Here is a 25582-nt window from a genome sequence, read left to right on the forward strand (position 1 = left end):
CATAAATCAACTATATACTTTTTCTACAACATACTATGCCAATTGAAAACTAAAGACTTAAGCAACGAACTTCATTCAAAAATTCCCATGGACCTTACATGCTAGAATTGGAAAATATTATCGACCTAGTGAACAGTAAAGTATAAGTCTTAGAAATGATCAAGGATGAGGACTCGCCTAAGTAAAAACGGAATTTGTGACTATAGGGAGTTTCTTTATATGGTCTAAAAATTAGTTCTAAAATGCCCAAATAGTCGGCAGGTTTCACTTCGTTTATTAGAGATGGTTCTAAGATATAGGACAACATCCACTAAACCCAAATGAATTCCATTAAAATCTGGGCTTTATTCTTTCAAATCATCAATTTCTTGCCTATTAGACTTAGCCTTTTCTTAGATATTTTTTTAGAAATTTAGTTTACTTGAAGCCTAACAACAATATTTTGACAACAACATATTTAACTTGTGATTATTATCTACAGATCCCCCAACAGAGACCCCAATAGTGAATAGATGATTAAATATATGGGTAAACGATTTGGTGAAAAGCTTCTTCTAAATCATAAAATAACTTTCTTTTATGTCGTTCAGTCAGTAGCTGCAAAATTCAAGGGTGAATTTCAACCTCTAATATATTTATATCCAAAAGTTTTCTAAAAATAGAAGGACCCACAAATAAATAGTTTAAGAACTTAAATTCTGGTCTTTCAAAAGCTATAACGCTAATTAATATTGCTTATGAAGGAATTTATGATACACGTGGAGAATAAAAATACATTCAAACATTTTTGACCACACCGATTTCTTCAAACATTTCTTTAGGAACAACTAAAAAATTGCACAATTTGCAACACCATTACAAGCGCCGACATTATCAGCGCTGTTAGCGAGTTAGAGCTGGCAAGAGAGTTCACAAGCGCGAAGTCACAACACAAAATAGCGACACACACGAGGCGCTCAATCAATAAACGCCGAAAAAACAACAGGCGCCGATAACAGCGAGCAGCAGAAGAGTAGTCAAACCGAAAGCCAAGCTAAGCCAAAAAGGCAGGTGCAACAACACAGCGAAACAACAAAAACAACAAACAGCAGCGAGCAACACAATCGCAATCACTGCTTCGCGCGATTCACTGTCACTGTCATTAACGGCGCGGCGGCAGCGCTCTGCGACTGATGCGCCGCGTGTGAGTGCGCGCGTTAGCGAGTTCATGCTTATGTACAGCGCGTTGTTGCGCGTGCCAAAGCTGGCGATTTTGTCTGCGCGCGCACAGTCGACTATCGATTGGCTTTGGCCTGCCGGCAACGGCGCTTGTTATCGCGGGCGCACACGCTCAGTCAGTCAAAGCAAGCAATATTGAAGCTTATGTTGTTGCTGTAGTTTATTTGCTGAGGCTTCTTTCTCCAACTTACTGTTGTTGTTGTTGTTACTCTATGCTTTTTTTCATGCGTTTGCGGCGCAGCAAATCATCTTTTTTCCACCAGCCGCCGCATTGGTTGTCACTGTCTATAGCGGCTTCATGCGCCTCTTTGTTGCTTTTGTTATTGATATGGTTGTTGCGCCGTCGCGCTGTTGCTGGCGCTGCGTGGCGCGCTGGTTGCTTCTTCTTTCGGTAAAAAATTTCGCGCGACAAGTTGTTGGCCGCGTGAGGAAACACCGCGTATTCAGTTATCGATCGAACGCCGTCCGAAACGGCTGCTCTAACGGAAATCCTCTGGTGTTCGTAAAACGAAAAGCGCTTCCACGCCTATAAACTTATTTGATAACGCGAACTTAAAGGCACTGAAAAACAGTTAACAAATCGTGTAAAAAAAAATATTTCAGTGAGATAATAAAATTAAAAAAAAAAATCAATTAAAACGAAGGAAATCATCAAACAGTTAGCGAAATAAAAGCGCAAACGCGGACTCGTCCGACACACATACACTCGAACTACGAGCTCACGCTCAAACTGATAATCAGCGACTAACAAAACAGACAACACCAAACGGACAGACAGACAGTTAGCCAGTTGCGCTGCGCCGCACTCCTGCGCCTGCCCCTACGCCATTCGCTACGCCAGCGAACAGGCTCTGCCGTGTCGATGGACAGTTGTTAGGTGCGTTTGTACATCAAAAAACAACACAACAAAAGTGAAATTTTTACTCAATGAATTGTCAACTAAGTAAAAACAACAACAATAATAACAACAACTACAACAACAAAGCGTCCACTTAAACAGCGGCAATAATTTCACGCATTTGAGTGCATCAAATACATATAAATAATAACCACCTTAGCGCATATATAAACAAATAAGCCAGTTACAACAAAAACAGCAAAACAAAAACACAAATTAAATAAATAAATTTCTTAAACTGATAGCGAGCCAAAAGGATCCACCAATCCAACGCTAAGCGCATGCGCGTGCATCTGTGTGTCTGTGCCTAAGTAAGTGCTTGCTCGCTTAATTGAGTGTGAAAATACATGCATAAAGCAAAAAACAACAACAACAACAACGACAGCAACAAGTGCGAAAAAAGTGCAAAGTAAATAAAGAAATTTGTTGTGTTGTGGAAAAAAATTTTTGTATTTACGAAGTGTAAAAGTGCGAAATTGCTTTGTAAAACAGGACAATAAAAGAGCCGATAAGCGAAGCGTAGATTGTTTGGATATTTAAATAGTTTATGGTAAGTGGCATTATATGACTAAATAATAATAAAACAATAAAATAAAATAGTAAGCTATATTACATGGCATAAATAAATAATAATTGTAATTGACAAATAAGGCGGTGCTGAAGGCGGCTGGTACTGAATCTTATGTGCCCTAACAGATTCAAAACTATAAATAGTATTCAATATTTCGGATCTTTTCTACAAAAATAAAGTAGTGGAAAGTGAACAAATAATAATAATTTTACTAGGGTTCCTATATACATTTCTAGCCTTGGGCAATTCTTGCGCTATTTGACGTTTTCTTTGAGAAAATTTCAAACTTTTCACCTTAAGAGCTCTAAAGCTTTGATTTAGAATATATGTTGTGTTGTTGTTGTGATTTATAACGGTAAAATCATGATCAACCTTCAATATTCAGTACTGTAAAAATTTTAACAATTTTAATATAATTCTATAAATCAGAAAAACAGTTATGAGTGAATGAAAAATACCTGAGCAATTTCAAGACACAAGATATGTGACCTGCGATTGAGACATCCTTTGGAATTTAACCTTCATATATAGTATATGCAAGAAAAATATTCATAATAGATTCCAAACGTATTTAAAAAGCTCCCAACGAATAAAGATGTTGTTGATGTGGTAGCAACAGAAAACGTTACCCAAGTGGAAGGTAAACGAATGACAGTCTTTGATCGAGTATTAATCCGGGTATTAGTCCTGTTACATAAACCTGACTATCGTGGGAATAAATAAGAGTCGCGTGGTTTGGTCCAATGAGATATTCAAAAATTGGAAATACCTATTACATAATTTATATCATGTTGGGAACCGTAGAAACACTTTTTTTAGGATCAGCCGAGTAATTTTTTTTGTCTCTGAACCAGTATTTAATTCAGATCTGGTAGGTTTTTCTTCAGGCATTAGTGACATTTAAAAGTATTTATTGATTATACCATGATCATATCATAAATTAGTCCACTTAAACCCGTTCTAACCGGTTCCAAACTGGATCGACTTAAAATTTTCTTTTCATCATAGTTGGGAGCCGTGGGAACACTTTTTCGAATCAGCCGAGTAGATTTTTTTGTCTCTGAACCAGTGTTTAATTCTGATCTGGTAGGCTTTTCTTCAGCATTAGTGACGTTTAACGGTATTTATTGGCCAGATCGAACCATGGTACAGTAAATTGGTCTACTAAAACATGTCCTAACCGGTTCCAAACTGGATCAGCTTAAAACTGGATCCTGCTATTAATACAGTTACTGAATCACGGCTGAGCATATGAGCGCGAAATTAACAATCTGTCAGTATTTGAGTGATCCAAATTAGACAAATTGAATCATAGTTGTTCGAAGCAAAGAATCGGATGTTTCCTTACCATACAATACAATATCATTAGATCAACCCAAGCTGATCATTTTCGACTAGTAGATAAACATTTACGAAACATTCAACAAAATGGACTTCAATAACTTATTTTTCAGCCTCTAAACATCCGGTTCAACAGTTTGTAACGCTAGAAAAAAAGAAAGTCTAATGATATTCCAATAGGACTGTAATTTAGACCGTTTAGTAACCCGAAATGACAAACAGTTCCTGAAAAGAAACCTCAGACTTTCTTCACTAGAAGTAACAGGTTAGAGATTACTTGATGATTATGAACTGTGTTGATGGTAGAATAGAGAAAGGATTGCTTTGAGTCTAAATGAACGAAGTAGACTTTACTTGGGGTTTTGAATAAGCGACAAATTCGGTGTGTTGATGGTAGAATAGAGAAAGGACTGCTTTGAGTCTAAATGAACGAAGTGGACTTTTCTTGAGGTTTTGAATAAGCGACAAATTCCGATAGAAAGGTACAAAGCGTCAATTATGGGCGCAGTGAAAATCGCTGAAGTTATATAACCAATACATCTTAATTGCAGTCAATAGGAAGGAACCCGGTGGGCTTCATATCATTTCATTGATAGCGTTTATTTGTTTAAAAGAAAAGTTCAGATATTAAAAAAAAAAATCCAAGGCTCATTCAAAGGTTCATTAAAACCAAAATTTCAACCCCAGAGAATCTACCTTAATCTAAACTCAACTCAATCGCAAATCTCTTATCGCACGCACGTCCATTGATTGTCACTCAGTTGAATTGGCATTACCAGCGCCAATGTGATTAACATTAGTTTCACTTGGACACCGAAAGCTGGCTGCGACGACAAACTGAGAGGCAAATCAACAAATAGATGGATTGGCTGACTGACGGACTGATGCGCAGACAGAGGGACAAACAGACGGCGAAACAGATGGTTTTACCACCAACTAAGCTGAAAAGCAAAGCAAAAGCACCGCGCAGCGACAGCATTTAGTGGATATTTTATGCATTTTTATTGCATGAAGGAAGCGCTGGTGGAACGCGGCAACAACAACAGAGACAAAAACAACAGCAAATAGCAGGAGTAAGAGCAGTAGTAAGCGTAGAAGCGGCAATAACAGTAGCTTGTAGGCAGCCCAACGCTTTTAAGCACCGTTAATATCGACAATAATAACAACAATCAAGCAAATAGCAATTGGCAATCGTCGATAGCCGTTAGACGCTAGGTGGCCACTTCAGCAATGGTAGCAGCAGCAGCAGCAACACTAATGCCACTTAAGTGCAGTGCGGAAAATGTACTTAAGTGTGTCGGGGTGTACAGATGTGTGTGTTTTTTTGTATATAAAGGGTGTCTTTTTAACGTTACAGATTTTTTTTCCAAATGGAAAACCGGAAAATGGATATTTTTGACTATGCGGTCGAAAATTTTAGGAAATTTGGAGTTTTAACTGAGGTCCTGGAACTGGGTCTAATAACTTTGAGTTGGTCTAATAAGAGTCTAATTCAGAACTTTTTTCCAAAACTTCCTGAATTTCATGAATTGAGGAAGCCTGGAGAGTCTCCTCTAGATTCTTCGCATTCAAAATTCAACAATTTTAATTTTTTTTTTTTGAAAATATCTGGATCGAGAGAATCTGAAGGATTTTCAAGATTCTTTACACACAAAATACAATAATTTTGGCTTCAAAATAATAATTTTAATTTTTCTTTAAGTAAACATCTGGATCGAAAGAACCTGAAGATTCTTCACACACAAACTTTTTTCCAAAACTTCCTGAATTTCTTGAATCCAGAGAATCTTGAGGATCCAGGCTTCCTCCTCAGTAATTTTGGCTTCAAAATACAATAATTTTAATTTTTTTTTTGAAAATATCTGGATCGAGAGAATCTGAAGATTCTTCACACAAAAAATACAATAATTTTGGCTTCAAAATAATAATTTTAATTTTTCTTTAAGTAAACATCTGGATCGAGGGAACCTGAAGATTCTTCAAGATTTTTCACACACAAAATACAATAATTTTGGCTTTTTACGCAACTTTTTTATAACTTGACAGCTATTTTGACAGCTTATCACTTAAAAAAAAATCTATAACTCCAAAAGAACACCCTTTATTGCATCCATATTACCAATGCCCGCTGCGTTTGCCACTTCACCACAGCTAACAGCATAACACACACACTAGAGCGTGTGCAACACCAACACCAACAGCCACTCCCTTTACGGTGGCGACAAGTGTTATGTGTTAACTTCTTTCACTTAAAGTGAAGATGACATTCTTCAAATGAAATTAGCTACCGTCAACGTTTGGTCAATTGCCGTTAAACGCTGCAGCTTACTTTATGCGCCTGCGTGTATGTGCGTGTGTGTGTTTGTTTTTATTATTGGCTCTAAACGCTATTATTATGGCTGAACCAGCATTGCACTTGCACTTTATTTGAATTGCAGTCGTTGAAAAGCTAATATCTAATGTGGCTCATGTGGTTTTCCATAGCTTTTATTGATTTTTTTCATTTATCACATTTTGCTTTCAATTTGTGTTGTGGTGCCTAAGTGTGAGTGTGAGTGCGTGATTTTTGTATTTTCCCCAACCGTTTTTGTGTTTAATTTTTAGAGGGTTTTCAAGTATTAATTTTAACTGTTATCTATGAGAACTAAATAAATTAGTCAGTCGGAAGGTTGGAATTCATTTTTTTCTCTCCTTCTGACCGATTTATATTGGACAAAGTGACCGGAAGCATCGAATCACTCATGTCGCGGTCACTGTGTGTGCTATCAAACGAATGTCAGATGTCAAATATCAAACGAAAGCCAAAGAGTAAACGTCAGTCGAAAGTCAAAAGGTAAATGTCAAACGTATATCAGATGGATGTCAAACGGCAAATAACAAATGAATTCACATTCAAATAGCAAATGCCAGATTAATGTCAACTGAAAAATGTCAAACGAATGTCATATAGCACATGTCAATTGTTAAATGTCAAACGGAAGTCATACGGAAAAGGTCAAACAAATGTCAGGGTCAATCGAATGTCGGTTAGCAAATACCAGTAGGACGTCCAATGTCAAGCGGAATTTAACAAGAAGTGTCAGTTGGAAGTCAAATTGTAATTGTCAAACGGCAAATATCAAACGAATATCAAATAGCACGTGCCAACTGACAAACCGAAGTCATATGAAAAATGTCAGTCGGACGTCAAATGACAATTGTCAAACGGAATGCAAATAACAAATTATCGTCAACTGGCAATATTATAAGTTAATAGAAAATTTCAGGATTCAAATATTTTGGAAGTCTACTATGAAAGCGCAATAGAAACTTTTTGTAACGATGGCAAGGTTCTCTTTAGTTTTAGGGTATTGTAAGAGACTCTATCAGGTGATCACTCAAAACCTGAACTGATAATTGACTTTTGTTGTTTTGGTAGAGCCTGAGGGATATATTTTGCAAATACATCGGAACTTCATATCTACATTTCCTTAGAACGGAAGTGAACCCTATACTTTCATCGCTCTTCTGAAGGACTACACTTCATTAGAACGGAAGTGAACCCTATACTTTTCTCGTTCTTCTGGAGGACTTTTCATTAGGCAAGGTGACTACCGGCAAGTCAAATGCTTTTTAACCCACAACTCGGGACTTAATAAACTAAAACAAGACGGCATAATAGTAATTATAAGAATACAGCTAACTTCTTATAAGCATTTTCGTTGCTTTAACTCCTAACCTTCATAAAATATACATATATCATTGTTATAAGAGAAACTAGTAATTACAGAGTTAAATGGAGATTTACTATTCGCTGAGGTAATAAATAAATATGCATGTACCTATGACAGTTAGAAAGTCAGGAGTGTCAGTGAAACAAAATTATCTCGACACACGGTCGAAAATCAAAGGGATTTCCTACACAAAGCATGGCTAATTAAGTGTTAACGCCACACAAAAATCTGCTTAATTGCTTGGCGGCAAGAGAAAGAACACCCAAGTACATCAGCGGTGGCATATAAAATATATTTAAAATAAAATTTTAATTTCATTTCATTTTTGTTTTTTTTCGTTGCCGTCAGCGAGCATTTGTGCGGCTTGCAATCAAAATTGTGAGAAAAGGTGGGGAAAATCAGCGAACGAGCAACATTGTGCCGAGCGCCAGGCCAACAAAAGCGAAAATAAATCATAAAGCACCGCTGGCTTGTTGTGCGCGAACAGACAACCGGCAACTGAACCGAACAAATACACACTAAAGTTGTGCCAATTCACAGGGTTCAGGCTCATGTAGCGGGACCAAGCTTGGCCGCGTTGGTTGGCGTTGGGTTGCAACATTGTCATGTGTACATTGAATATTCCGTTTAAATGATTGGCTGTTGTGTGGTCATTTTCACTTTCAGTGCGGAAGAAAAAAATTACAACAGCAATGCGGCACAAGAAAGAAGAAAGAATTATGCGTGTGGCGCTTACAGACATGAGCCGACAATTTTGGAATTGATGCATGAATGCCCTGTAGGAAATGCGGGGTCTGGTTTTGAGATATTCGGAAAATCTCAAAAAGCTATCTTCGAAGAAAATTCTGTAGAATTTTTAAGAAAAAAATAGCTCCGATAATCTTTTCGCTGACAGGTCCAGAGCAAGTGGGTTCAACAGGGTTATATTATTTATCTTAACTTATACCAAATCCAGTTTTAGAACCACTAACCTTTAATCAAATAAACACTAAAAGTAGATCATCCTCAATCTTCGGTACGAAGGATGGTAGTCTTCATCATTATTAGATTACATCAGATCAGAATTTTGAAAATATAGATGGACTAAGCTCTTTGCTGAAATATCCAAAAATCTTCGAATAGATTATTCCTTAATTCGAGGTCCTAATTCGAGACCTACTCCCCTACTTTAAAAACTGTCCCCTAATAATTTTGGAAGTTTTCTATGAATTATATGGCCGACACTCTACTATAAGACTCAGTAGATTGGTAAAGAATAATTCTGCTAATAAAAAGTAGATCTCTAAGATTCTCCAAAAGGGACTCAAATTCTATAAAAATATAAAACAAGTCGATCTCTTACGCAAGTCTAGACTGCGGCTCTACCTTTGTAAAGAAAATAAAATCAGGCGCTGCAGAACCCCATAAATTTCCTACTGTGTGCTTCATTTATGCAAAACTACATTTGTCTTACCGAATGGCGCCATGTCAGTCGACATGCACGCTGCCCCTAAGGACATGCGTTGGCCACACTTGATCTTGATTAAAAATTCAAGCGAAAGAGAACGAAGAAAAAAATATATAGGTTGAAAAATTGAAAAGTGAATTTACAAAGCAACACCGCACACCGTTCGCACAGAGCCACACACAATGTGGGTGCAAAAAATCGAAAATACAATATGCAATGAAATGTAAGCAGGAAAAACGGAAGAAAAAACGGGGAAAGAAGCGCATATAACAGGAAACAGAATGAATTGTGCGCTGAAATGACTTGACAGCACAGTGAGTAGCCCACCTGGGTGTATTAAAAATGAAGTGTACGAATTTCTTATGAACAATGAGCAACAAGAAATGAGGGACATGGATTGAAGGCACAGCAAACCAAAAGTACAATGACTTCATATACAATTTAGGAGGAAATTCAGCATTTAAACTTTAATTGAACTCAATTTAACATGTAATGGAGATTAGTTAATTACTCAATTAGTACTAAATTGCCATTCAATTAAGGCAAAAGTCACTGATTGCCGTTTTATTGACCTTCAAGTCTCTAGATAATTCAATACTAAATAAATTAATTTAATTGGTAAATTGCTAATTGAGTACTTTTAATACCAAACATGATGAGTCAATTAACATCTAATTGCCTTAACTAATGGATTTGCTTGAGAATGATATGGTAATATGGTAAAAATCTTGGTTCATATAAACTGAGCAGCTCTGTAGTATTGCTTAAGCACTCTTTTTATTGGAAAAAATTTCAGGGTTTGAACCCAGGAATTATACAGTTCCGATTTAGATGAGTCTGTGGGTTTAGACCCTAAAAGTTGTTCATAAATAATCGAAAGAAAAGAAATGAGGAGTCTTTAGATATCCTTGGATTGGGTTTGTATTTCTCGAAATTAAACGAACAACTATATGATCTATATATATAATATTGAATAAGAAACTGAACTAAAGAAATATAGGGGAAGTGGGAAAGAACAAATAAAGAAGAACGAATTGGCGCTTACTGAACTAAAAATCAAAAAGAAGAAACTTAGAACTCTAGTAATCGGTCACCTTCGGTCTATGCTCCTGTTAATAATCACTATTTCTCCACTTCATATTTGGTCCGTTGGGTACCACAAAATAAACGTAACCAAAAACCACCGAAAACCAAATATGCTGGTCCATATTACAAGCGCCACCACCAATGGCGATATGCTTCAAATAAACAGCGATACTTTTCCGCATCACTGCAGCCCATGTATGCCGCATCTTTCATTTCTTTCCAGTCTCACAATGGCTTACCGCCTCTAAATCAACAATAACTCAACGTTACCGGCTTCGCGGCCGCACAACTGATTATAATATTTACTTGCAATTTATCGCAATAAACGAGCAAATCGAAATGAGATACGCATCTGCGTTAAGCGTGTGTGGCACACCACGAGTCTGTAGCTGCCCACCTCAACGTGGAACTGTATAACGTCCGACACACAGTCTGACCAGGCCAGTGCTGCAAGTACGGACCGACCGCCATGCCAGCCTTCTTTTCATGTTGCGCTTGCCTGCCCTTTCATGTTCCTCTCACTTATTACTCTCCTGCCTCTTCGGTTGCAAGTCTCGATCATGCAATAAATTTTAATAAAGTTGTCATACATGTTGGTCCTGACAAGAATTGCAGAAAAATATACTTTAGCGATAAGCCAAGCAACAAGATACGCGAGTACCGGCGCTCTTATGTGTGCGTTCGTCTGTTCGGGCTTATAAAAAGTGGGCAGTTCCCTTGCGATGTGCTATATCATGCCAAGCCGTGCTTTACTCCGCGGCGCTTTTGCCAGCCGAGTGCGCACTGTCGGCTTAGTTGTAAAGATGTAATCAATTTAAAATACGCGCTTTTTACACGAGTGTCAAAAGAAATTGCGCAATCTCACTGTATGAGTGTGGCGCCAAGCCCAGTGAGAAATTTGGATTGCGTTGTGGGGCTTAAAGGGAAATGTGGATCTATAACTAAAAGTGCAGAGGGAAGTATCAGATACATTTTAAATAAGTTTTTAATCGACGAAGACTGAGGAATATTCTTAAGTTTTCCTACCGTCTTCGTCTTCTTTGAATATTTAAAGTCTTGGGAACTTTGAGGAGGTAGCTGATCTTCAAGTTCTCTAAATTATATATTCTTCATCTGCCGATGGTTCTTGGAACACTTCAAAGAAACCAGACCCTATATGAGTTTCAAGAAAAGATTGATGCAGGACCTCAGACATGAGGACATCATCAAAAGAGGGAGAGATTATTAGACTGAAATCCGTCCAAGTAAAAAAGATGGCCAGAAGTCAGTACCAGAAATCAATGCAATGCTGATAAAGACCTATTTGATAACCTCTCCGACTCAATTTAAGTAAGTCCAAAGGAGAATCAGACCACAAGACGTATACGTAATCATACCAGATATGTGCGGACCTCTTGAGGATCTTAAGTAATTTAAGATGAAAATCGAGGCGAATTGCAGAACTCGACCCACAATCTGGAAAGTCTTCTATGTTCTTGTTGGTTTTCGGTGACATTCCACCCACACAAGAATCCTTCTTCAAAACATTTTAACTAAAAAGCATTATTCTAATGTATTTATCAAACATTATCATATTATAATTTAAGTCACTGCCTTACTATATAAGGAGCACAACCATCTCACTTCCACTCTCTCTCTCTATCTACTCTAGCAACAAATATGAAATGGTAATAATTTTTCAATTTTCTCCATTACAGATCCCCTGACAGCAATGATTACCGATCGCAACAAATTCAATTTTGTTACGATATGCATTGGCATAAGCTTCCTGCTCACCAGCGCAAGCGTGGCGTCCGCGCAGGCAATGAGCAATGCGCAGCAGGAGACAAATCAACAGCAGCAGCTAGTGCCTGAAGAAAACCAGGCGGCTATCGCATCGATATCAGTGGTGGAAAACAACAGCAACAGCAAAGATGAAAAGACTAATGTGATTTTAAATGAGCCAATCAACGGTGTAGGTATGTACTCTAAAGGGAATTGCAAATTTATATTTATGTACTGTAATGGGAATAACAGGACAAATGAAGAGATATATGTAAGTCTAAAAATTATAAAGGAAAAAAGTAATAATTATAAAAAAAAATAAAAAAGGTTTAAAAAACAATTTTTAAATTTCATAGTTAAAACATCTCAAGATTAAAAACTTCCCAAAAGCTTTCCAGAAGGTTTACTTACACGCCCTCGATTATCAAAAATTTTCTAATATTTATTAAGATACTCTATATAAAATTCTATATAAAATTATGTCAGAATTTAAAATTTTAAATTATTGTCGATATATATTTTATGAGTTATTTTCTAAAATATTCAAGATAGGTGTTATATGAACATCATCGACCATACAGTTATATATCTAGTATTTTTTAAAGATAACTCGACTCTAGGAGGAATATTTTTTGCCAGCTTGATTGCTTTTCACATTACCCATATTCAATAAATATATTCGATATGAGGGATTTCATTCATATTCAATATATGACATCGATTCCAACGCCATCTAGCGGTACAATATTTACAACCGTATTTCGATATCTTCTTTTCACAAAAAATTTATCAAATCCGACCCAAATTAAAAAAAAACCTGATTTATGATAATATTGGAGTCTAGCCCCATCTAGCGGCAGCCTTTACCAACATAGTTCTTAAATGCTTGCCTCAGTAATATACCAGCACTTTTATGAAATATTCGATACCACCTTGTGGATCATTATTTTATAAAGCCTTGTTTCTCCTAAATATATCAAATATGAGCAAAATCGGTCAAAATCGGTCAAAATCTCCGAGAAAAAATTGGTAGACAAATATACATTATTTATAATATATATATAGTAAAATGAAAATCAAAACCGTTTAATCAATGGAAGAGGTTTAATCCTTAAATGCATGGCGTACCATATATAGTACATGTGATTTAAATCAGTTTGGTTTACTCAAAGTAGGTATTTATGACGGTTATTTAAAATCAGCAGCTTTCTGAAGTTTATATTGACAGTGACCTAACGAAGTGGTCGGAAGTCTCTATTTTGGAGCTGAACTTATGCATTTAAGGGTTAAAATAGAAAGACTACCACTATACGATTTATGTGATCTAATGTTTGAGAAAATAGTTTGAGCGACTCAACTAGATAACTGCCATGCGATCTTTTAGAAACAAAGCTGAACAAAGAAGGAGAAGATCCTTTATGCCTCATCCTTAGACAAAAAAATAACATCTTCTAGGGAGAAAAAGATTATTTAAAGAAAAAAATAACGACTTTTTGAAGCCTCACATGAATTTCAACAGCCTACTTGAGCTTTAAGAGACCTTTGAGATATAATAGAATTGTCTAGTATTATTTAATGTGATGTCAGCTTATATTCCGTTACTATACTAAGATACATAACTATTTATTGTTAGAAAACCTGTTTCGAACAGGACTTAAATTGGACTATGTCACTTCGACAGAGCAAGAGCAAACAAGATGAAGAAGAAGTTGAAGAAAGAGGAGATATATGCTGTTTAAGGACCTAAATGACTCATCAAAATATACAAAATATTGACTTCTATAGCATTTCTATATAATGAAAAGTTCAATATCTTTGCTAAAGCTTCTTCTCTGCTTTAACAAATTATGTAATACGAAAAAATTACAAAAGGAATGCAAAAAATAAATGCAAACTTTTTCTCAGGCACCAAACAATGACAGAGCATTGACAGAAGCTGCTAAAATAACAATAAGCAATAAGCAACAACAACAATAGCACCGACAACTATTACAGAGTAAATAGCATGCATTGTCTGTATATAGATAGCCAAGCGAATCGTAAAAGTAATAGAAATGCCAATACCAAAATATAATTATGACGAAATATTCAGAGACATTTGAAGCTGCAGCGGCGGCGGTGATTTTTTTTAAACAAACCAAAAAAAATAAAAAACAAAAAAATAAGAAAAAAGTTGTCAGCAGCAACAATTTGAATGGCAGCGCGTTGTGAAAAAATTGAAAGTGATGCTGACAAAGTGGCAGCAATGACCGTGCGCAACAGCAACAGAGACAGAGACATAATAGTCAGTCACTGAGACACACACACACTGAAGTGCTGACGGGGTGGCGCGTTGTTGTTGGTGGCGGTAGTGACGATGACGGTGGAAACGTGCTTTTTTCTTATATATTATGTCTCTGTGTGTGTTTGCGCCTCGTTTTTCCGACTGCCTGTGACATTAAACGTATTTGACACAGACTCTGCGCATGCGCATGCGCACGAGCAACGCGCAAATTTGTTGCGCTGCACAATGAAATGCATTGTTTACGTTGTTGTGATGGGTATTTTTTTGGTATTTTGTTGTATTTTTTTCAATTTTTTTATTTTATTTTTTTTTTTTGTATTTTCGTCTGCCACAACAGCTGTTGTTTGTTTTCAAAGTCTCAACGGCAACACACAGCTATTTATACACACATGCTGCTCTAAGCACGCGCTTTATTTGCATACTGATTTGTCCATCGTCATCATTGCCGGCTACCAGTCACCAATGTGTTGCCACAAAGTTGGCAGCAGATCCTTGTATGCGCTCGGCAGTTGCCACCATTGAAGTGCATTAAATCGCAAGCTATTGACTGTTATGAAGCCTTCTTCAGCAACTCCTGGCTGTAATGACAAATTTGTGGACCGTGATTGGGGCAGCAGGTCTACAACGCGGCACTATGGCAAGCGGCAAGTCGCTATTTTGCATGCTTCCAAGCGAGTTCGTGTCTTAAGTCTTTTATTTGCTTGCATCGTGCCAGTGTCGACTACTCGTTTGCTCGTCAAAACATTGGCAATTCGGTTGTAAATATATAATGATTTATGTGTGTGTTTTTGTAGCATATTTCATGTTTGAGTGTATGCGTGTGTCGTATTAAAATGGAAAGCGATTTGTCAGGTTTTAGCAAATAATTTATCAGTCAGCGCTGCGACGCTTGTTTTCTTCTTCAACGCTATAAACACACATATATATGTATTTGTCTATATGTATGTATGTGTGTATGTGTGCGCAAAGTACTTTGATGGTCAAAGCAAGTGCAACCGCTGCGTCCTCCTAACAACCCTCGCGCCGTCACTTTCCGCTTTTTATGCCTGCTTGCCTGCCTGCCAGCAACCACAAAAGCCGTTTTGCCAACTTCTTCTACTTGTTGTTGTTGTTATTATTATTTTTGTTGTTGTTGTTACTGCTGTTATTTCTAAATCATCATCTAACCATTTGCCCATCCGTCGTTCACCACAATCACTCTCATCCCGCTGCAGTCGGCAACTCTCGCTGCTCGCTGCATCCTTTCTTAGCTGCAACCAGCTTGCACTGCTTATATATGTATATGTGTTTGTTTGTTGTTGTAGCAGCATACAAGTGAATGAGTGATTGACCATCAAACGACCATTGAACATTGCTGCGCATTTCTACTTTTGATTTTTTTTATTTCGCTTTTATGCGTTTTGTCGCGGCTTTTTGTTTCTGCGCTGCATTGCCACAATTCCAACAACATGCTTGCCACAAAATGTTGTTGTCGCAATGCTAGTCACCATACTAAAACCGCATAACCACACATAGTCACACAGAGCCATTTAGCCATTAGCGTGATTGGCCAATATGGTTTTTGATGCACTGATCTTCAACAAATACATATATACACACTGTGTTGTTGTTGTTGTTGTCAGTGTTATTGTTGATCTTTCGTCTTTGTTGTCAAAACATTTATCATAGCAAATATATATATACCAAACCGTCACAAACACATATACAAGCAATACAGACACACATACATATATATAGGCTCCAATATATACAACTGTTTATATATATATATATATATATATATATATTCAACTTATCAATATTTGTCTACGCATGTACTCGTACATTGTTGCATTCGCTACACAAGTACTTGCACCACCTGTACTTGTACGCGTACCAGCTTGTTGCTTGCTGTGGCACGCGTGTTGTTTGTTGTCGCGTCGCATTTGTGGCCATTGTTAGTTCAAGTTCAAGTCAAGTCGCTCGGCAGGAGCTTGTTTACCTAGTTTCAGTTATGATTTGTTTTACTGTTTATTTATTTTGTTGTTGTTTTAGCTTTTTGTTTTTTGTACTTTTTCTTCGTTCATTTTCTTCGCTTTTCAGCAGTGTTTACATTTGCAAACTTTGAGTTTTCTTTGAAGTCATTTGTTGTTTACTTCGATACTGCAGTCTTTCAATATTGTTGTTGTAGATCTTTTATTTGAAAATTTTGAATTTTTTCTAGAACTAAACAGCTGTGCGAGTCTTTAAAGAACATAAAAACTAAAGTAACGTAAATTTTTCTGTCTAAAGGTACAAATTTTCATTAAAAATATATACTCAATAATTCGACTCAACCAAGGAACGCATCCAAGAAAACCCAAGTATTGAGTGCCAACCAAGTCTTTTAGACAGATATTGTGAGCTAAAATAAAAAAAAAACGAGACCGGTAATTAAGAGGACCTACGCTGTCAACTCGATGTCTGATTTGGAAAATTATTATATGAAGCAAATAATTGACTTTCCGAGTGGAACTCTGTCCAATGGCCTAGCGGAGAAAACTATCATGCGTTGCCGGGAAGTGATCACAATAAATTTCATAAGAAAATGTCTACTTTTAAGGGGGTAGACAAACTGATTGTTGTTGTAGATAGTGGTTGTACCAAAAACCGTAAATTTTTAAGCAAAGGGAAACTCTTTATTAGCATAGATTCACAGGAGAGCGTTACCTTGACACCTTACCCTCAGTTTATACTAAAGTAGAAACGCCAGAATATAAAGCACGTCTTGGAGATGATAAAACATTTCCAACATCCAGGCTTCAGCCGATTAGGGCAGATATCCAGACTTCCAAATTTAGAAATCGGACTGCTTAAACCTAAACTCAAAAATCGGAATAAAACAAGCTAGTTGCTGAATGGTCAAACTTGGACTCACTGGGGATATCATAAGTTCAGAAAATTATTTCTCTAAATTCCAACAAGCCTTTTATAAATTTCGGGAATTGTCATTCATACTAAAAACTGGAGGTCTTTCACGTTCAAGTAGTATCGGAATGACTTACCGATCGCAGAAGACTAGAATCAATTCAATAAAAATATCGTTGGTCTCAACTATCATGCTTAGATAACCAGAGTTACTTTCCAGAAAGAAAGCAAATACTCCTGTACAGTTTTCAGAAAATAAGGACTCAGTTCATTCGAGTCTTCGCTTCGACATTACGAATTTGACAGCATATAAATCGTATACATTGTCGGACTAAAGGATTTCGGTACGGTATCGTAGATGCCACAAAGAAAGAAAAAAATTCTCAACACAAAGACCTATCAACAACACAAATAGAAATAAAAATTATATTTTAAAAACCTACAACAAGATTCAGAAAGAAATAATGACTCAACAGCAGTCTCAAAGATCCCACGAAACAAGCTCAAGACTTTATTATAATTGGAAGCACCTCACTGATTAGGCGCAGAAATAAACCGATTGCGAAAATTAATATAATTATTGTGAACCATGATATTTTTCCACAATTATTACATGTATGCATACATATAAATTAATTCATGGAAGAAATTCAATAGAGACAACCATTAACATTTCTCAAAGTCCAACTCGGAGTAAAACGAACAAACGTCACACATACGATACATATATAAGTATATATGTATGCGCCACTTACTACTAATCAATACAGTCAAAAGAGTCAAAAGCAGCTATAAAGAAGACATTCAAGCTAGTCGAGGCGAAAAATAGAAAAAATGCTAACAAGTTAAGAGTAAAAAGAGTAGACCAAACTGAACAATCAACTAACACAGACAACCAGTAATTTCATTGACTGGCATTATTAACGCACTAAAAGTGGTAATCAACATTGTTGTGGCAATTGTAGATACATCATAAAATAATTTGCACAATTTTTTCGCTTCGACGCCTCAAACGAAACGACGAACCGGACGGACGAACGGATGGACGGACGAACCTATGGACGGAGCTCCGCAGAGCTGATTGCCCGCGACGCGATCACGTTGAAAACGAAGACGACATTTGATACCACAGGTAGTTAGTGGAGCTGTTAAATGCAGCAGTGGCAATAACTGGGCTGCACTAATAGGCAAGCTGGACGGCAGGCGGACAGACGGACGGACAGAGCACAGACTACAAACTGACAGGCCGTATGGCAGACGGACAAACAAACAGATTTGCAAGCGCAGAGCGTGGCATAAAGCGGGGGAAAGGTGGCAAGTTGGTTGGTCAACAAGCCAGTGTTGGTGGCTGGGGACTGACGGTGGTGATGGTGGTTGCTAAAGCTGGTCCATAGTCCGCCGCTGCTGCAAGGTGAGGTGGTAGCAGAAACATTTGTTAACACTTTAACAAGTTATGATTATACCGCAGCGAGTATCTATTATTGCGTAGTAGGCGAACGCTTAACCGGCGGCAGCAACGGCCAGCCACGCCAGCACAACCAATGCACTGGCGCAAGCATTTTAGACAAAATCAAAAAAATGTATATATATAACTGTAGCAAGGTAGACAAGACTGACCAACCGACGGACAGACAACTCAAGCAGTCGCGGTGATGGAGCACTTGGCGCAAGCCGGGCGAACCAATTGCCCGTGGCCGTGTGGTAGTGCCGCGAGCCACCGTCGCTCTAACGTAGCGAATGTTAAGTCGAGTAGCAACTTCACCGCCCCATTGTGGCATTGATGTGGCCCACACAAGCCCGCCCGGCTACTTTTCAAACCAGCACGGCGTTGACGGCGTTGATGTTTTTCCAATGTTTTCAACGTTGTACGCATTAGCATGGGCAATTATAACACTCATGTAATAAAAAATCATCAATAAACATATGGAAAATATAAATAAAACGAATTTATAATAATTAAATGGCGCAAATGAATGGATGTGGTTGGATGTGGGAAAAAAAAGACGGAGGGCTCCAATAAATTGCATGTATTTAGGTGTGTTCATGGAGTAGCCGGACCTAGTATGGTTCCCAAATTTTATAGATATAACGATTTAGTTTTTAGATATACTAGCCTTATTTTCGAAGTTCTTGTGACCTTACTCGAAATAACTGCGCTGGTATCTGAGCTCACTTTGGAACATGCTTAGGTTCTTTAGCAGACCTATACATAGCCAAGGTTTAAGCCAAAGGTATCGAACAATCTATCCTAAATTTTCGTCAATAGAAGAACCCTGGTTTCAAAAACATGTAGAATTATAGAAAAAGCTTCTATACTGGACGAACTTAATAATTTTAGCAAAGTCGCAAACCATAAATTTATTGAAAGATTCAATCAAAATATCTCAAATAGGTAAACGCTTCCAACCGAAACCCAATACTTTCAACTGTCATAACTAGATTTAAAACCAACAAAAGGGTCTTAGTTCCATGAACCATGGCTTAAAAGTGCCTAAGAATCTCTAGAATCACCATAAAATGAGATGAAAATATCTCTGCCCTTCTTCATCAGTCTTTGTCCAAAGCCTGGGCCTTAGTTCCATGAACCTTAGCTTGGAAATTACAAAGAACCTCTAGAAACTCCATAAAATGAGATGAAAATATCTCTGCACTTCTTCATCAGTCTTTGTACAAAGCCTGGGCCTTAGTTCCATGAACCATGGCTTAAAAGTGCGTAAGAATCTCTAGAATCACCATAAAATGAGATGAAAATATCTCTGCCCTTCTTCATCAGTCTTTGCCCAAAGCCTGGGCCTTAGTTCCATGAACCTTAGCTTTGAAATTACTAAGAATCTCTAGAAACTCCATAAAATGAGATGAAAATATCTCTGCACTTCTTCATCAGTCTTTATCCAAAGCCTGGGCCTTAGTTCCATGAACCATGGCTTAAAAGTGCCTAAGAATCTCTAGAAACCCCATAAAATGAGATGAACATATCTCTGCACTTCTTCATCAGTCTTTGTCCAAAGCCTGGACCTTAGTTCCATGAACCTCAGCTTAAAAGTGACTAAGAATCTCAAGAAACCCCATAAAAGAAAATAAAATGAGCTTAGCACTTCTTCATCAGCCTTTGTGCAAGGCCTGTGCAAATCTTCGGAATACTTTTTTGAATACCACATTGGAGACCGCCGATGAATCTAGAAATTATATAGAAAACTGTCTATCATAAACGAGAGGAACCTAAACCTCTTAAAATAGAGAACCCTAGGAGACAAACTAATAACATAAGAGACCTCAAGGCGAAAAAAACAGAATCGATAGGTCTCACAAAGTCGAATTTGAAATATTTACAAGAACAGGTTGCCAAGGTTTCAACGATTGAAGTCGTCGAAGTCCATTGCTTTATTCACAACAAAAATATACTGTGTTGGGTATACTAACTAGTGATAATTAAATAAGAAAAAATCTTGAGCCAACTGGTTGAATTCTATTTCTAATAACACGCTTATCTTTTCTTCTTCTTCATCTTATATCTTACACTCACTCAACTGATGCCACACCATCGATTACGTACGATGCGCACACACAGCGCACGCATTCAGCCCGCGCTTGGATTACAGCAACGAATGGCGACCTGTGGGCCGTGGTGATCCACTGAAGAATGATCCAACATTCGATTACAGCCCACCAACGCTGGACCATGTGCGCTACTGGGCGGAGACCAAAAAGGAGGAAGGTGCCAACAGTAACAGCAAAGAGGAGAGCGAAAGCGGCAAGCAGGATGTGAATAGCGTCCGTTTTGCCCATCCCGTCCAACAGGACATACTCAAACTCGACATGCCGAATGAGCATATACGTGGCAGCAACAGTGTCATCCATGCGTCACCGCATGCAGCACAACAACATGCACATATGAATCAACATGTTGCTATGCCACACCAGCACTTCCAACAAGTGCATCATCCGGGAGCCGTTAAAAATGCAAAAGGTGAAATACCGTTAGTACAACCGAAATACACCTCAGTGCGCCGCAGCTATTATGCACAGCAATTACCGACACGTCTAATGCCGCCACCAATGCAGCCGAACTCACCGCCAATCAATACATTCAATGTACCCATGAAACCATCGCAAGCGCATACTGAGTATCGGCATAGCATGTCTGTGCCACCACCACATGCTTCCACCATGTCCAGCATGGGTCCATCCACCTCATCGTTGTCCCCGCATACAATGCAGCACATGAAGATGCAGCACCATCCGAGCATGTCTACAACGGCTTCGTCCTCGTCGTGGATGTATCATGCCCCACCAACCATGCAACACCATCAGCAGCAGCCCCAACATCATCATTATGCTATGTCCAGCGGTTCGGGAGCTTCCATGCCAACGTCTTCGCATATGCCAATGTCACACGTTTACGACTCACATCCGCAAGACTCCCATCACTACTTCAGCTACGCGCGTCCCAGCTCGAATAGCATAACGTCGCATCCACCACAAGAGTCCTACATGACCAATTCTTTACGCCACAGCCCGAACAGCCTAAAGCAAAGCGGTACAGGACGCAAGCCATGGTTGCATGAGCTCTTACAGAAGGAGGTCGTAAAGACATCAGCCAAGCCTAGCTATTCGACGTCCGCCAACAAATATGCCTATGAGACCACAAAGCCCATCTATGAGCGCATGCCGTCCACCAACGCCATAAACGGTGGTTTCACACCAATCACACCGGTCACATATGTCTCAGCACCACCAACTGTAGCTACCACGACGACCACAACAACAACTACAACGCGAGCACCACCGACACCATCACCAATTGCTGTCACACCCAGTGTCTTCTATCCAACTATCAGCTCCACTGTAGCCGCTTATATCCCTAGCACCACGACGCATATCATTTACACTACGCCAACAACAACGACGACACCACGCTCAACAACGTCGACGACTTCGTCTCGTCTCCTGATACCAACCACCAGCAATTTGGCATCCCGTCCAACAGTGGCACCAATGCAAATGACTACGGACTCACTGTTCTCGCACTATAAACAACCCGAAGCGCCACTCAGAGGACCAATGTATCTAATTATTGAAGGTCATTCGAAGGTGAAGAAGTACGGCAAAAATGGTATCAACTTGAATCTGCCGAAAATAGTGCCGGTCATACCGAAACGTGAGCCCGTCGTGCGTGTAGCGGAACCAGGTGAGGAGAAACGTGGTACGCCCGAAACTTTCCATGTAGAACATCTGCATGTGAAGACCTCGACTACGACGACGACGACTACAACAACGGCAAAACCAACAACCACAGCAAAACCGGCAACGACACCAAAACCTGTGACGACAGCGAAGTCTATGGTGAGCACAACAGCCAAACCTACGAAGGCTGCAGCAACAACGAAAGCCACACCAACTACAGCAAAGCCTGTGGTGACCACGAAATCAACCGCTACAACTACGACGAAACCAGTGACGTCAACAACGACAACCGCACGACCCACAGCAACTACAGTATCTTCTAAAGTCATCAGCACAACAGCTGCAGCAATTACAACAAAAGCGACTCCGAAAAGTACTGTTAAACCAACACCACATCCAGCTGTTGCAAAGCCTACACAAAGCCAGCCGGTGCTAAAGCTCGAGCTGCCTAATGAGCCGCCAACTGGCATGTCGGGACTACTCAGCCTACTTGACTCCTCGCTAGGCGGACTCTTCGCCGAGCAACCATTAGATTCGGTAGAAATGCCCGCGTCACCTGCTAAAGAAAAACACACGGCAACAACCACGAAGTTGAGCGCAATGAGCTCACCCAGCACTGTCTTACAGGCACTCAATAGCGCCGCATCAGCCACACAGTCTGCCATAGTACCTGTCGCACCAGATGCACGCATTGGCACTAACGCCGGCCGTATTGCTGCCGCTGCCGACACCTTCGCTTCGGGGTCAGCCGAGTTCAGCTACACCACAGATGTACCGCCGCGTGAGGTGCGCCAAGTATTTGATTATGATCAGCGCCCGGAATCACGTCTTAAGGATTTTGTAATTGAGAGTTTCGACGGCGACATACCGGATGATGAGGGAGCGTCTTCAGCTTTCTACGATGACGATGAATTCGAGGAGTATGAAGATGAGGGCGCGAATGGTGGACAGCCAATTAAACGCATGGATCGTTTTGTCGATGGCGAAGAGGGTGAGTTTGTGGGCGATTACGAGGATGTCGACTTGGAGGCGTTGGGTATGAGTGATGTGGCGCCAACTGCGCAATCGACAATACTTGTGCGCACACAAGCGAAAATGGCGTAGACGTGCGCCGACGGACGCCAAGGGCGCTTACAGCTAATGCGAAAAATGCTGAACTCTTAACCTTTCTTCGATGAGACCAAGACTAATCGCTTTGCATTTGCGTATCTCGTAGCGGACGCCGATGCCGCTGCTCAGCTCAGCATTTCAGTCAAAACAATTTTAATTTTAATATCTGCTCGTATGTAATATGCAATTTTCAGCTACACTCTACGTACTGCTCTACACCAAATCTATTTTTTAAAACTTTGTATTTTAGTGAACACACAACTTTTCGCGAAGTGTCTGCTCTTTGATTTTTCCCCCGAGTAAATTTTAGCGTTATGTGCATAACACAGCTTTATTTATGTATTGTATTGATTGTACTGTATTTATTTATTTATTTGTGGCAAAGATTTACTCACTTACTACGCTTAAGTTTCGTCGCGATTATTTTGTGACTCAATATTTATTTAATTAAATGTCTTTTTAGATTATAAGCTTATTTAATTTGTATTCTTTGCTGTCATCTTTATGTATAAGATTTTCAAAAACGAAATAAAATTAATTTATATAAACCAAAAAATTATTTCGCCTACGGCTGAGTTCACAGTGGAGTAAAGAGAAGACAGTGAGTGAATAAAGAGCAGTGTGACTGCAAGTGCGTCCGTAAGATCCCCATACTTGGAATTTGGCACTATGTTTCCATATAAACAAATAAGAAAATATATGTCCAACCCATGAGAGGAGCTCTTCCCTAATTAGTCTTCCAAGTACACACCTTCTTCTTTCATAATGATAAACCAAAAGATAGAGCTGTAAGTTGTATGAACTTGAGGAATTTTGAAAGAAGACGCTTATGCACAGTTCAACCGCATTCATTCGCTTATTATATAAGGGATCGATGAGGTCAACCTGATGTAATAGTACCGTACCGCTAGTATTCGACAACTTAAATGGAGACTAGGATAAGGTTTGAATCGATATAAACGGAATAGAGTAAAAAACATATCAGAAGTTATTCAATGGGGAATCTCGGAAAGGATATTGGCAGATATCATCCATTTTTGATACCAAATGAGAACACCTTACTCAAAAAATTGTTAGCAACCTTTATTAGATGAAAAAAATATACAAGGTTCTGGAGCTCGATAGAAAGGGTTGTAGGACCATGGTTGGCATTCTTACCGGTCACAGCCTAGTAGCGGCACATGCCTATAAGATGGGGTTGTCAGATCGGGAAGAATGCAGAAAATGTTACCAAATGAGAACACCTTACTCAAAAAATTGTTAGCAACCTTTATTAGATGAAAAAAATATACAAGGTCCCTACTGGAGCTCGATAGAAAGGGTTGTAGGACCATGGTTGGCATTCCTGCCGATCACAGCCTAGTAGCGGCACATGCCTATAAGATGGGGTTGTCAGATTGGGAGGAATGCAGAAAATGTCAAGAGCGTGGCACCAAGGAAACAGTGGAGCATCTTTTGTGCGTTTGTCCTGCGTTAACGAGACAACGTCTTAGGTACTTAGGGGCCGCACAATACTATACGTTAGAGGAGATAGCGTTAGTGAAGCCTCATAAACTATTAAAATTCGGGTCAGGCGCAGGTATCCTAAACGATGACTACTCAGGGAACATGTGAAGGCACTCCATTCTGGTATCGCAACAGACCATAACTGGTCTATGCGTGGCCTGCCGGCCTACCAGACCAACTTAACCTAACCTTTATTAGATGACTTGCATAATAACCATCATAAAGTTGATCAGATCAACGGACTTGGAACCAATTTCAAAAAACATAGGTGTAAGAAAACAGGCTTCACATATTGACAAGTCTACATACGAGTATAAGATATAAGTTCAAGGAAGGCCTCAGGATCCACATATTCATTAAAAGAGCTTCCCATTTTCTCTTATTACGAATATGAACCAATTTCGAATCATATTTGAGAAATGGATCACAATCACAAATCAATTAAGGCAATTATTTCCACCAGAAAATAAAATATTTGCACTGGTTTGAAGGGATTCCGATATTAAAATATCTATTTTCGGGATTATCATACCTGCTACACACCGAAAACAAAATTCATTGCATACTTTAGGGG

General features: G+C 38.9%; 2 protein-coding genes across 2 annotated transcripts in view; one reads left to right on the forward strand and one right to left on the reverse strand.

Moving 5' to 3' along the window:
- LOC105219202 (trans-1,2-dihydrobenzene-1,2-diol dehydrogenase) overlaps positions 1–25582 on the reverse strand; it is a 66450-nt gene that overhangs the window by 14803 nt on the left and 26065 nt on the right. The gene's annotated exons all lie outside the window — the stretch shown is intronic.
- Positions 1685–23999, forward strand: LOC105219201 (mucin-5AC). The gene is made up of 3 exons (XM_011195180.3): positions 1685–2666; positions 11972–12232; positions 20777–23999. Exons 2-3 carry the CDS (start codon positions 11986–11988, stop codon positions 23494–23496), a joined length of 2967 nt encoding a protein of 988 aa, XP_011193482.2. The 5' UTR covers positions 1685–2666; positions 11972–11985; the 3' UTR covers positions 23497–23999.

This window comes from Zeugodacus cucurbitae, chromosome 3 (assembly GCF_028554725.1).
Source record: "Zeugodacus cucurbitae isolate PBARC_wt_2022May chromosome 3, idZeuCucr1.2, whole genome shotgun sequence".
NCBI classification, from domain to species: Eukaryota; Metazoa; Arthropoda; class Insecta; order Diptera; family Tephritidae; genus Zeugodacus; species Zeugodacus cucurbitae.

Coding starts and splice junctions, on each gene's coding strand:
- LOC105219201 (XM_011195180.3), top strand. CDS start 11,986: ATGATTACCGATCGCAACAAATTCAATTTTGTTACGATATGCATTGGC. Junction 12,233..20,776: donor TGAGCCAATCAACGGTGTAG/GTATGTACTCTA, acceptor GCGCACACACAG/CGCACGCATTCAGCCCGCGC.